Below are 12,241 nucleotides of genomic sequence, written 5' to 3'. Positions count from 1 at the left end.
CACAATTCAACTAAGAGAACAGCTTAAGCCCTCAACACAACAAGGCCGGTTTCCCTGAACACCAAGCCAAAACAGAACAATGCCAGGGGCCGGAGCTGTCTGAGAGCACTGAAGCTGTTAAATGGCACGGATGGAAGAAGTGGCAGCTTGGATGGAAAGCTGCAACATCTGAATTCAGCAGTACCTTCATACAAACACAAATGGAGCATCAGGTCTGTGCAGAGAGGACAGTGTGCAACCTGACAAACGCTTAGACTGGGTGCAATGTGGACAGGAAAAAAATGATTAACTGGGGCACATAAGGAGAAAGTTGCTGGCTTCTTGTATTTTATAGTTCACCAGTTCTTTTCACTGCTACACTTCCTTTCTCCCCCTGCAGTGGGTAAAGAGCATGTGTTTCCCTGGCCAAATAGCATCTCGTTTTGCTGTGTCAGAAAGCAAAAGGGGAAGGGAAGCAGCTCACCTCTGTCTGGGCAGACAATGAAACCCTAGGTGGAAAGGGCAGGAATTCTGGGGGTAGGAACTGAGAACGGTGCCAGCTGAGCGCAATAAGGAGGCACGTGAATTCTCCTGGTAAGAAAACAGTAGAGCTTACCTACAGCCTATCACCTTTGGCAAAAAGAACTGGGGAAGCTTCTCATCCTTTGCTCCACGCACTGCATAAGAGCAGCCTCCAAGAAAGCTTGAGTTCCCTTCTATTTCTCTCCTGCCAATGCCCCCAAGATCAAAAAAAAGTGAAAGGAAAATATATTGTTGAGAGAAAAAAAGAAAAGACAAAGAAATCAGAACACTTCCTTCCTTTCAGCTTCTCAAAATCAGGGTGGTTACTTCTCTTTGAGAACAGTCCGGGTTTTGAAGGAGCAAAGATGACCAAAAAAAAAAAAAGAGATGGAAAAAAGAGCAGAAATCAAATTACTTTTTTTAAAAATCAGCATTTCCATCCCGACAAAACGAAACCACACGAAGCAACCCCAAAGCCTAAACAATATGGTTCTCCAGTGCTTCCATGTGGCTGAGGAACCAAAAAGCCCATAATTTACACAGTACGTCAGGCATGGGCCCCAGTAATTAAACACTGACTGAACAGCAAGCATATACTTATGGCACATACTGAGTGATGCCAGCAGCCCTGCTACACAAAGGCAAGGGGCAGGTTCTTGCTTCCAATGCTGAGCAGCACAGGATGCTATACAAACACGGGCGTATCGCTGTCACTCTGCTTTATCCCTGCAGCACTGCTCACTGCACTTCCTTCTGAGAACTGAAACAAGCATTTGTGACAATTGATCAAATTGTAAACTCAGATTTTGGTTCAGAAGCCCAGGAGGACCCAAAGATTCCCTTGCATTGTGTGTTCTGTCCAGCCCAGCTTTTAAGCACACCCGACTACTAATTCATAACGACATGTAAAAAAAAAAAAAGCAGTTTGCTCCTCTTTGTTTCAAACCCTGAGGTTTAACAAAATGTGCTCCAGGTCATAAAAAGCAATCAACAAATATATCACAGAGGCACAAGTCCTGCACAGACTGCGCTCGTCACTCACTAAGATCATTTAGTGTGCAAATTAAATTAAGCCTTAATTACAGGTGAGTCAGACCGCAGGTTTTCAGCTTCATTGCCCAAGATGGGTTTGTTCAAGAACACCACCCCAGTGCCTAAAAACAGGGGCCAGGATGCCGCAGGCTTCAGGGAGAGCCAAAAGCTGGCTGCTGACCTGCCTGGGCTCATCTGCGCCCGCAGGCTTCACCCGGCGTGTGCAACCAAGCAAAGCTCACGGACCGCAGGAAACCAGACCTCTGTGCCTACAGTCAGCAGCCCCAGGTGAGCTGAGGAGTCGCACAGGGAAGTGCAAACATCCTCCTGGCCAGGTGAACCAGCAAGCAGAAGGGGTAAGTGGACATGCAAATTAAATGCGGGTGTCTGCCAGTCGGTGCTCTTGCACACGCCAAGTCTTCAGGTTTCTCGATGTGGATGTGGAGCTTAAGGAAATCAGCATGGTTCTATCACAGCACTGCTGACTACTGCTGCTTGTTTCTCGTGGCCCTGCCACCACCGTGCCCCACGCTAAAGGACATGGTCAGCTCTCCAAAGCAGTCTTGTGATACTGCAAGAGCACGTCCACAGAGACCCTGAGTCTGTGTGATAAGGAACCTTGCACGGGGTCTGGGATCAGGCAGCCCAGGGCTGTGACACAAAGAGTGCAGCAGAATGATGCAATGCAGCAAGGCTTGACATCATGGCAACGTGCACCTCGGCTGCCCCACTGCTCTACGCATCACCTACACAGACACCCAGCAGCCTTTGTTGCCTAATGCTGAAGTACACAATATAGAGAGACTGTGCACCCCTCTCCGAGCTGCAGACAACCAAAAAGAGAGACAGACCACCAGACAGCTGTCGTACATAACAGCTGTGTCCTGGGGCTGAAGCAGCAGCTGGGCTGAGCAACGAGATCTCCACGTACCTGCACACTGCACAGTGCAGGAAAACACCATCTCAAATCCACTTAAAATAGGAACCACATACGGCCACAGTACCAGCTGCAGAAGTTTCAGGATTTGCATATTTGATTACTGTAAAGAATAGCATATATAAATGCTAAAGTCAGATATATTTTGCCATGCCAGAGCTCTTCCAGAGGGGAAATGGGGTTACTGTTCTGTAACAAAGCACAGTATATCCCAAACGTGCAAGTGCAGCTTCACTTTGGAGGCTGTAGCTTCCATCCTTATCAATTTTGATGTCACAATCAAATTCCACTCTTCCTTACCTTGTGGAATAAAGCTGGCACAGGAACTCCTTTGTTGCATGTAGAAGGGATTATTATTAATCACTGTTTCTAAATGTTTTTTTTTGCTAGAGCTCTGCAAACAGCTTCACTCTGGCAGCAAAACCATGAAGGGAAATCCAGGCAAGCAGAACAAAACCCTAAAATAACATGCATTCCTCTTCTATTGCTTCTTACACAAAGGTTCCACTTTTAAGGCCAAAAAGTCTTCTGCTGGAAAACATTTTTCTGAGGAAGTCTGGACTAAATGAGGTGAATATTAGGAAAATATTCCGTGCTGCTTTATCTCCTGTTTTTCAATGAAGTCTTTTCAATCGTAAGAGCCCACAGACAGCAACTTTACTGCCATCTGAAAGTCTGCCAGAACACATCACAGCTTGGACTGCTCTACTAAGTGGCTTTCTTTCTCCTTCTTTCTCAGGATTTTCATTCACTACCACACAACTTTTTTTTCCTCATCTGCTTTACTCATACCTTTGTGGATGTCCTATGCTTGTCCTGGACATAGGCATTATTTTTGAGCACATACCTCTGATTTAACTCAAAGAAACTTGAGAATGTTACTCACTTACAGCAGGTATTTGATACTTTTCTGCCCTAAGGGTCCAGTCTGTAACTACTTTGCCTGGGAGATAAAGCATGACTGGGACAAGTCAGTAGTAAAAGGCAACCACCAAAGAACAAAAGAAAGGAGTAGAGAAGATCAGAAGCTTTCTACAAATAATACTAGAAAAATACACAGTGTAGGCACACAAACAAAAAAGCCAAATGCTTACTACATACAGAACTGAGTCAGCAATCCCTACATTTCATGCAGTGAGGATCCAGGCTCAGAAAACGACAGAAGCAAAGGCAGGCAGTAACATTCACTACTTCTCCTTTTTCTGAGAGCACCCCTGAGTTTCAGCCATCCAACTCCAGAACTATGGTTTGTGTGTCTCTGTGTAACTGCAGCTGCTCCCAGCCACTTCTAAATTCTAGTTATCACCATGAAGGTGAAGGTGACATTTCCCCTCCCACCTTTCCTAACAGTACAGTTTCGCCCTGTTTCCAGAGCAGGACTTCAGAGCATACTCTGAGACTGCCTTTGTGGATGCTGCTTTGGGTGAGCCACTGGAAAACCAGGATTTGAAGCAGCAAGTGCTACTGGGGTGACTGGCGTCCGAACAAGAGCCCACCTTCCCTGTGGTCCATCCCGGCCCTCAGCTCTGTAGCCCAGCCAGCAGAACACAGACACTGCTTTTCCTTGTGCTCAAGCTCCTGCGTGCCTTCCCTCTGGCTCTGAGGGCGCTAGGAGGTAATCCATGGGCTTGCTCACAGCGTTGCGGGTACTCCCTTTGGCAGCCCAGCTGGTAACCTCTGGCAGGGAGACAGAAAGGGCAGGAAGGAGCAATAAAAGGAGTAATAAAATGCAAGTGCTGCAGACTCGTCTGTCATCCCGAGAAACCCTGACATTACTGCAGGAGGCACACATCTGGACCTCTGTGTACCTTTCCTATAAAAAGCAAGTGATGCTACACCCATCCCACTCACGGTGTTACTGCTAGGGTCGGATTAAAAACAAAAAACAGAATTCCCAACCCAAAGCCATTCAAAACACATTTTCATCCCAAAATAAGGCAAAGAACGGCACCGTCTGTGACCTTTTCTTCCATTAAAACTATTGTAAAACAGTCTGTTGAAACGTTCCTTTTTGATGAGCGAGGCTTTCTACTTAAGTCTTTCATGTAAAGTTAGATCAAAACAGTGATCTCACTAAGATGAAATGCCAGGCTCATCTGCTGTTGGAAATTCTGATAGAATCAGAAGTTCCTGCAAAACTGTTCGATTTCATTGAATCAGCAAATAAAAACTGAAGCCAAAGCAAAACTATGACCCTTATTTAAACACGTAGTCTTGACAAGCACCCATCAGAAGTGTGGACAAATCAATAGAGATCCTTGCAAAATATTTGCTCTTGCTCGTTCCACAGCCCTCTGATAAAGTGCAATGTGTTAGCTGGTGACGGGCATTGTGCCCTCCCCAACACCTCAGCAGCAGCCAAGTATCCAAATGACCTCCAGACATCGTTGCGACAGTGGAAAGCAATGGCTTTGGTCGTCCATTAATATACTTTCCAAAAGCAGAAAGGATCAACATCTGGGAAAGGACAACCTGTGTCACCTCTACAGAAGCCAAGGTAACTATCTGACTCACAGCTGTGACTTAGTTCAGCTTAGTGTGTTTTCAGTGTGGCTGTGGGACTCAGATTGCCCACCTGTGCCTTCCTTCCGTCTTTTATCTGAAAGGAACCAAGCAGTGAAGGCTCAAAGGACACAGGGAACCTCTGACACAACTGAAAACAGAGTTTCCTCATGTCTCAGAGAAAAATTGAGGAACAAAAGTAAAACAGAAAAGCAAAGAGCAGGATGCTGCGAGATCCACATGTGCTGAAGGCAACATTTCTGCCCTGCAGAGCTGAGGCCTCCTTAACTGAAGGCAAGGATGCAAGAACCGAGATCAGTGTGAAGAGAAGAGAAATTTAAAGGGAAGGGTAAAGGTATTATTTCCAGAAGACACACACCTCGTTCCATCCCCAGGTGGATGGAACTGTGTTAATACAGGAGCTTTAGAGCTGATGGCACAGTGATGGCTCTCTGTCCATAAAGCTCCAAGAGAAAGCTGAATTCAAAAGGTCACCGTGCATGTGCTGGGGAAGGGCCCTTGGCCCTGCGCTTTCCAGAGGAGGTCATTCAGCAACCTGAACACTGTGCCCAACTCTCATTGCCTTGAGCATTCCTCTGCAGCTCAACCCCACCACCAGCAGAATGCTTCTCAACTCTCCATCCGCATTTACAGACCAGAGCAAGAAGCAAACTCACAATGCCCAGAGGGCCACTGGAGCATCCCTGTCCCATTTCTCACCCTACTCTGTGCAGGATGGCAGCATGCAAATGAGCCACCAGTTACACCAGCTGCATTAGGATACACTGAGGACAGCCACCACAACAGTCACCTTCTTCCCAGCTGTCACCGTTGTTCTGACTCCTCCATTTGCCATTTTCTTTCACCTGCCTACACTGTTTATCTGCTCCACGTCACCTTCACAGCCAGGCCACCTACTTGCATGGTCCTACTATCACTTCTCAGTGTGGTCTGTCAAGAATCGTCAGGCTCAGCTGCAAGAGAGGTAGATTATGGATATGAAATACAGGGTTGCCAGCGGGCGACTGGATGGGTCCGTGGATCTTATTTCCCTATGGGGTGAAAAGGGCATAAACTTAGATTTCTGACTACAGACTTTTTTCTTCTTTAGCAAGACTTTCTACCCTCGTTGTCACATCAGTTTACCCAGACGCACCAGTAAGTCTCTCAGTCGAAAGAGCAAAGCTACAAAGCAAACCCCCCGACTCAGCTTGGCTCCCTGCTGAGCGCAACCCTGCCCGCCCGGCTGGCACAGCTCAGACAGCCTCGCACTGCCGTTCACACCTCGATAACACCGCCACCTCCAAAGCCGTTCATCTCCCCACACGTCCACCGCACCCCCGACTCCATCGCAGCCCCCGAACCACAGGAACCCCCAGCACGAGGACTGAGCACCGCGGCCGGCGAGGGAGGAGCAGCAGCAGGAAGGAGGGGGGATCCCCCGCGGCAGCGTGCAACACCGCCGGCTCTGTCATCATCCTCCCAGCGCGGGAGGCAGCCGGGCGGCCCTACCTGACGAGGTCGAGGAAGGAGTCCACCGTCTTCTTGCTGGTGGCCGGCACGGCGCCCGGCAGCCCCAGGGCGGGCGCGTTGAGGGCGGAGGCGCCGGCTCCGGGTCGGATGATGAAGCCGAGAGCGACGGCGAGGCCGGAGGCCAGCAGCGTGGTGCCTAGGAAGTAGGCGATGGCGATGCCGCCCAGGCGGCCGAGCGAGCGCGTGTCCAGGCTGGCGGCCCCGGACACCAGGCTGCAGACCACCAGCGGCAGGATGACCATGCGCAGCATGCGCAGCAGCAGCTCCCCGGGGAAGGCCAGGTAGGCCACCTGCGCCGGGCCCAGCGCCGCGCCGCGCACCGCGGCCCCCAACGCCACGCCGGCCACCACTCCCGACACGGTGAGCAGCACCAGCGCGTTGCGCCGCAGGAAGCCCCGGCAGCCCCGCATCCGCCCGCCGCCGCTCGCCGCCGCGCCCTCCGCGTGGCCGTTGCCCGCCTTCTCCCCGCCGTCCCCCTTCTCCACGCTGTCCGCCGTCTCCATGCTGCCCGGCTCGCTCCGGCTGCGGGCGTCCCGCTAGCCGCCCGCCCCCTACTGCCGGGCCCCACCTGCCCGCGCGCGGCCAGGCCCGGCCTCGGAGGGCGGTGCTCGGGCGGTGGGCGGTGCGGCGCGGTGGGGCGGGCGGCGGGCTGAGGGCTGCGAGGCCGATGTGCCGCCACACACCGGCAGCGCCGCTCTCCCGCCGCCGCTCTCCTCAGCGCCGTGGCTGCCCCCGGCCGCGCGCGTCCCCTTCGCGCCCCCCAGTGACGCGAGCATGTCGCCTCAGCCTCCCGGGGCTCTCTTAAAAGCCCCCTCAGTGTTCCCACGGCTCTCACAAGTTCCCTCAGTATTCCCTTTGGTGTCTACGTAGCTTTCACGTGCGCCCCTCGGTGTCTCTAGAGCTCACACATAACCCCTCTGTGTTGCTGTTGAAGACCCCCTTAGAGCCCCCCCTCCATGTCCCCACGGCTCTCACATGTCCCTTCAGCTCACCCCCTGCTGTCTGTACAGCTCCTGTATGTCCTGCCAGCATCCCCCTTTGCGTGCCCCTCAGTGTACCCAGCTCTCACATGTCCCCTCAGTGCCACCCTCGTTGTCCCCCTCAGTGTCTCCATTGCTCTCACATGCCCCCTCTGTGTCCCCACAGTTCTCACATATCTCCTCAAGGTCCCCCTCAGTGTCCCCCTTGGTGTCTTCAAGGCTCTTAGGTGTCCCCTCAGCATCCCCTTGGTGTGCCTCTCAGTGTACCTAGCTCTCATATGTCCCATCTGTGTCCCCATGGCCCTCACATGTCTCTTCAGTGTCCCCTTCAGTGTCCCCCACGGTGTCTCCATAGCTCCCACATGTCTCCCCAGTGTACCCAGCTCTCCATGGCCCTACATGTCCCCACAGCTCTCACATGTCCCCCCAGTGTCCCAGGGCTCACAGTGGTCCCTCTGTGCCTACCCATAGTGAAGACTTCGTTTCAGTGAATTTCCTCAACACCAGCAAAACACAGCCTAGCAGAAAACACGCTGTGAAAATAACCGGCCACTCAACTGCTTTTCAAGTAGACCAGATTAATTAAACGGGCTGACAGAGCCATAATCCCTATTTAATGAGCGTCTTTTCTGGTTTCCAGCCTCGTGGGCAGACCTGAAGATCCTTACCCGGTGGCTGGGATCTGACACTGCAGCTGCGTCCAGCACCACACCAAGCAGCTGTGCCCACCAAAGCACTGTTTGATTTCCTTCACTGCATTCAAAGCCCACTGTGACTTCTGTACCCAAAAGACCACTGAACGTTGTCCTCATGTGCCTGCTCCCTTTTGCATTGTAAAGCCCGATGGGGAAAAACAACATGGTGCTCCTCTTTGCCTTTAGCTTGAGGCAAAAAGAATATTCTATTGGCTTTCATAGTACTCATTATCAACACTCGTTACTTACTTTAATTACTAATATTCATGGATTATTTTAATAATACTCATTTTTATTAGTGTTCCCATATGCAAACTGAAAAGATGGAGGAGAAATTCAGGGAAGTGTGAGCAAGAAGAACATATGAAATGGGAAAATCCATCTGTAGCAGCACACTGTATGAGACAAGTACAAGAGTTAGAACAGGGCCTTTTCTACATTGTGAATCCATAGCAGGATCCTGCTCTCCTAGAGGGTGTTTTTGTGATCTTGTGGTGTTGGCTCTGCTCAGAGCAGTACTGGGGGAACCATCAGACAACATGTACATGTAAGCATATACTCACCCCGAAATCTTAGGTCCTACTACATGCTTTTTAACCTATGCTATGGCTTGTAGGTCACAGCTGACCTTTGGGAAGAACAGCTCACCCTAGGGATGCATGTATTAATCTTCCTGCTCCTGACGTTACGAGAGTTCATATTCTCAATATCTTCTCCCTTTTTTTCCACTTCATTTTCTTATTCCAACAGCCTTCTGAACAATTATGCTTCTTCTCTTTGCATTTCTTCAGGTGACGAGACTTTCACCAGGCGGAAAACAATACAGCATGTGATCCTCCCACCATATGAATGAACATCATCCCTCCCCCCAAGAGAAAACAATCCAGAAAAGCTCTAGGCAGAACTAACAGTGTTTCTGCACTCTGTGAGAGCTCATGGATGGCTGCAGCGATTAACATTGAAGCCTGCTGATTTATTCAGTAGTAAGTGCTGACTGATCTGTTGTGTCATGTTTTCATTTCAGCACTTGTAGGTATTGGTAGCATTCCAGTGAATGAGGTCGCATGTTTCCAGTGTCCACCCTCCCTGGCACTTCTAAGTTAGGATTTCTGACTTCCCCTACTGGGACTGGAAGTATTTTTTTGGTCTTAGAGAGCTTTCACCTGCACGAGGCCAGAGCCCTTCTTCCTGCAAACATCAGAGGGATCATAAGTAGGCAAAAACAAACAGGCAAACAAGCAGTTCATTCTAAACAAGACCAAATTTCCTTTGCTTTGGTTGAGGAGAGCCAACATAGTTTTCAACACTGGCCCAGGAATGAAGAAGTCCTGCTGTTTTTTAGTCAATTTCTGCCTGATATCATTTTTTGATGATTATTTCCAATTCCAGTCTCACTGGAGGGAACAAACAAAAACCCAGCAGCTGAAGTAGAATCAACTCCTTCTCCTCCAGTTTTTAGCTCTAAGCAAGCAGGGTACAGGGTTTATTTTGAACCAGGGTTTATTTTGAACCATTTTATTTTGAACCAGGAAAAAAAAAACCACCAAAAGTCCTCCCTTGTTTAGAGAAGTTGATTCAGAAACTCCCTGATGAAAGATTTCCAGTTCCTTTTTCCTCCTGTTCATCCACTCTCAGTATTAATGTTCACCGCAGTCTTGCTGCACATCAGTGGGATGGACACCTAGGGTGGGATTTATGTAATCTAGAAGTTTAATTCCTACACCAGGCAAAACTTGCTTTTTCCATTGTTCACACTCCCTTCTGAAAGAGGCAGATGAGATACAGTTCCCATGGAGGTGTCTACCACGCTCCACTGAGTACAGGCAAGACCTAGAAGATTAGCTTAGGATACCTAGATTTCTGATATTTTCTGTCATGCCAACCCCTCACAACTCACATCAATACTGTAGAAATTGTTTTCCTCCCCTCTGTACATTCATCCCTCCTTACACAATCAAGATGAGCTTTCTGCTCTCAGAACAGATGTAAGATGGCACCGGAATTATATCCTACCTTCTTTCTGTCCTGTCCTCTAAAATATAAGTGTACTTTGACTCTGGGGACACCCACATCTGGAGCGAACTCTGAGCTTCGTGGTGGCCCCTGTAAAAGATCAAACCTCTGAAGGGCTGTGATGTCTGCAGAAAGTCACATTTGACTGTGAACTTCACAGTGCTGCTCATCTCAGCCAGAAATGAAGGTCTTAAAGCCGGATTCTGCTCTGTACTTCCATGGATTTACTATATAGTATCTATCTGTCTCGCATATGTTAGGTGTTATTATATGCTACTGCAAAGCATGCACATACTGCACCACAGGTGACAGATCCGTTTGAGAGAGAAAAGTACACAAAATGAAGAAGTGATTGCTAGACCCTCAGGGCTTCGTGTTCTGGGATGGTGATAAAAGGCCTGGTGGACACTTCTTCCATCTCACAGGGTAACATCAATATATTCAAAGTCGTTATCCAGTGGCATTGGTTTTAGAGGGTGGAGAAGCCTGCTAGAAACCAAGGAGAAAGTTTCACGGAGGAGAAACTTCTCTGCACCTGAGGAAGGCTGACAGAAAGTCTGAAAGAATTTTCTTTGCTAGAGGAGGAAGCAAATGAAAGAGGAGGAAGAGTTGTTTGCAGCACCTTGAGTCTCATGGTTGCTACATGCCTTGTTGGCACCCCATGGCCACCCTTGGGCCATGTTTCCTACAAAGCTGTGTGCCAGTTGCGTGCAACGAGCACTAATTGTGCCACCTCCGCTTCCTTCTTTCCTCCTGCAGGCAGGCCCTCTGTGTATGGCCAGCAAGATTGTTGGCAGCCCTCAGAGCTTTCCTGGGTGGGAGAAATCTTCAGCTGCACAGATGTGGCTGCTGTTTAGCCTCTGACTTTCCGAGACCTAACAGAAACATGTCTCTGTGGGATTAGAACTGTATCATCAATCCAATGCCTGTGACTGCTTTGATTTGAAGCAGTTTGAAGACCAATGCCTCAAAGTCATGGTGGGCGGAGGAGGGAGTGAGATGAAAGGGAAGAGGGCAGGAAGGGGTTGCTGGTATATTTTTGCTTTTTGATTGAAGCTTGAACATAGGAGCCCCAAAACATCTCAGCTGAGATGTTCTGGGCAGCTCACAGTGTCCCAAGGGGCCATGTAACAGAGCAGCCTTTTTCTGAGAAGCATGCATGAAAAGCATGTGGGAGAGAGCATGTTGTCCACGAGTCCTCAGCAGAGCTGTTACGGCCAGCCTTCCGAGGCAGGAAGGCTTTCAGCACTGCCTTGGTATGCAGACTTTAGCTTGGCAAGGAGACTTTGTTAAGCCAGGGCTGCTGAGCAATTTATCGTCTGCCTCTTGGTTATGCCAGGTCCTGAGACTGCTCCTCAGATCCCTCTGCGTATAGGTTGCTGCCCACCAACTGAGGTAACCCAGTCCCAGATGTAAGCCTATTACAGCATCACATATGGATTCACCGTCTTCCCAGGCTCGGTTGGATATCAGGCCTGATAGAAAATACTCTGCGTGAAAAAAACAGGCTTTTGTGAGTCCACTTTACAATAGCAGAGGCAGGCAGGGAATTCTGCACACACCGCTTGCTTGCCCAAACTCCAACAAAACATAAACTCTGCAGATAGGGGTGATTGAGCCAGGGTAAATATTTAACTTTATTTTCCAAAGGCACATGCAGCTTTGCCAACAAGATGAAAAATATAGAATAAGACCCTCACATGCACATTACCTTGTTTATTACAGGGCTCCTTTGAATGGTCTGGAAATAAAGCAATATTGAACCAGGAGTAAACTCAAAACTGGGTGTGCGGCTCACTTTTTCAATATCAGAATGGTGTGAAGGCCAAATATAGTGTCACACGGTCTATGAACATGAAGAAAAAACAAATCTATACGTGCTGAAAAAGAAGGACCCCAACTCATCATAACAACCATAGGGTCTCCATCAGGCTGTTCTTTGGAGGTAAAGAAGGAGAAGAGCAGGGAGAAAAAGAGAAGAACAAGCGCAGATGCTCAGGCCTTGGCCTTGTGATATCCTGTCATAGCAGGAGACATTGCCTCCAGCT

The 12,241-nt window shown here is 49.2% G+C and overlaps 1 protein-coding gene and 1 long non-coding RNA gene across 4 annotated transcripts in view; one reads left to right on the top strand and one right to left on the bottom strand.

Moving 5' to 3' along the window:
• SLC1A4 (solute carrier family 1 member 4) overlaps positions 1-7,061 on the bottom strand; it is a 32,576-nt gene extending 25,515 nt beyond the window's left edge. The window contains exons 1-2 of one of the 3 annotated variants that reach the window (XM_046939643.1): positions 3,967-6,570; positions 610-706 (exon numbers count right to left, since the gene is read on the bottom strand). In XM_046939643.1, coding sequence (XP_046795599.1) covers positions 610-662 — 53 coding nt within the window. In that variant the 5' untranslated portion in view covers positions 663-706; positions 3,967-6,570. Of the gene's footprint in view, positions 1-609; positions 707-3,966 lie in introns of all 3 variants that reach the window. The other 2 variants (XM_001232899.7, XM_046939644.1) reach the window with 2 other exon arrangements.
• On the top strand, positions 6,403-11,974 carry LOC107052012. Its single transcript, XR_006938982.1, has 2 exons — positions 6,403-6,865; positions 8,126-11,974. It is a non-coding gene; the product is annotated as an uncharacterized LOC107052012 (long non-coding RNA).
• The last annotated feature ends 267 nt before the right edge of the window (positions 11,975-12,241 follow it).

The sequence above is a fragment of the Gallus gallus genome, chromosome 3 (assembly GCF_016699485.2).
Source record: "Gallus gallus isolate bGalGal1 chromosome 3, bGalGal1.mat.broiler.GRCg7b, whole genome shotgun sequence".
Lineage (NCBI taxonomy): Eukaryota > Metazoa > Chordata > Aves > Galliformes > Phasianidae > Gallus > Gallus gallus.
The sequence above is the reverse complement of the archived record's forward strand: the minus strand, read 5'-3'. Positions and strand labels throughout refer to the sequence as shown.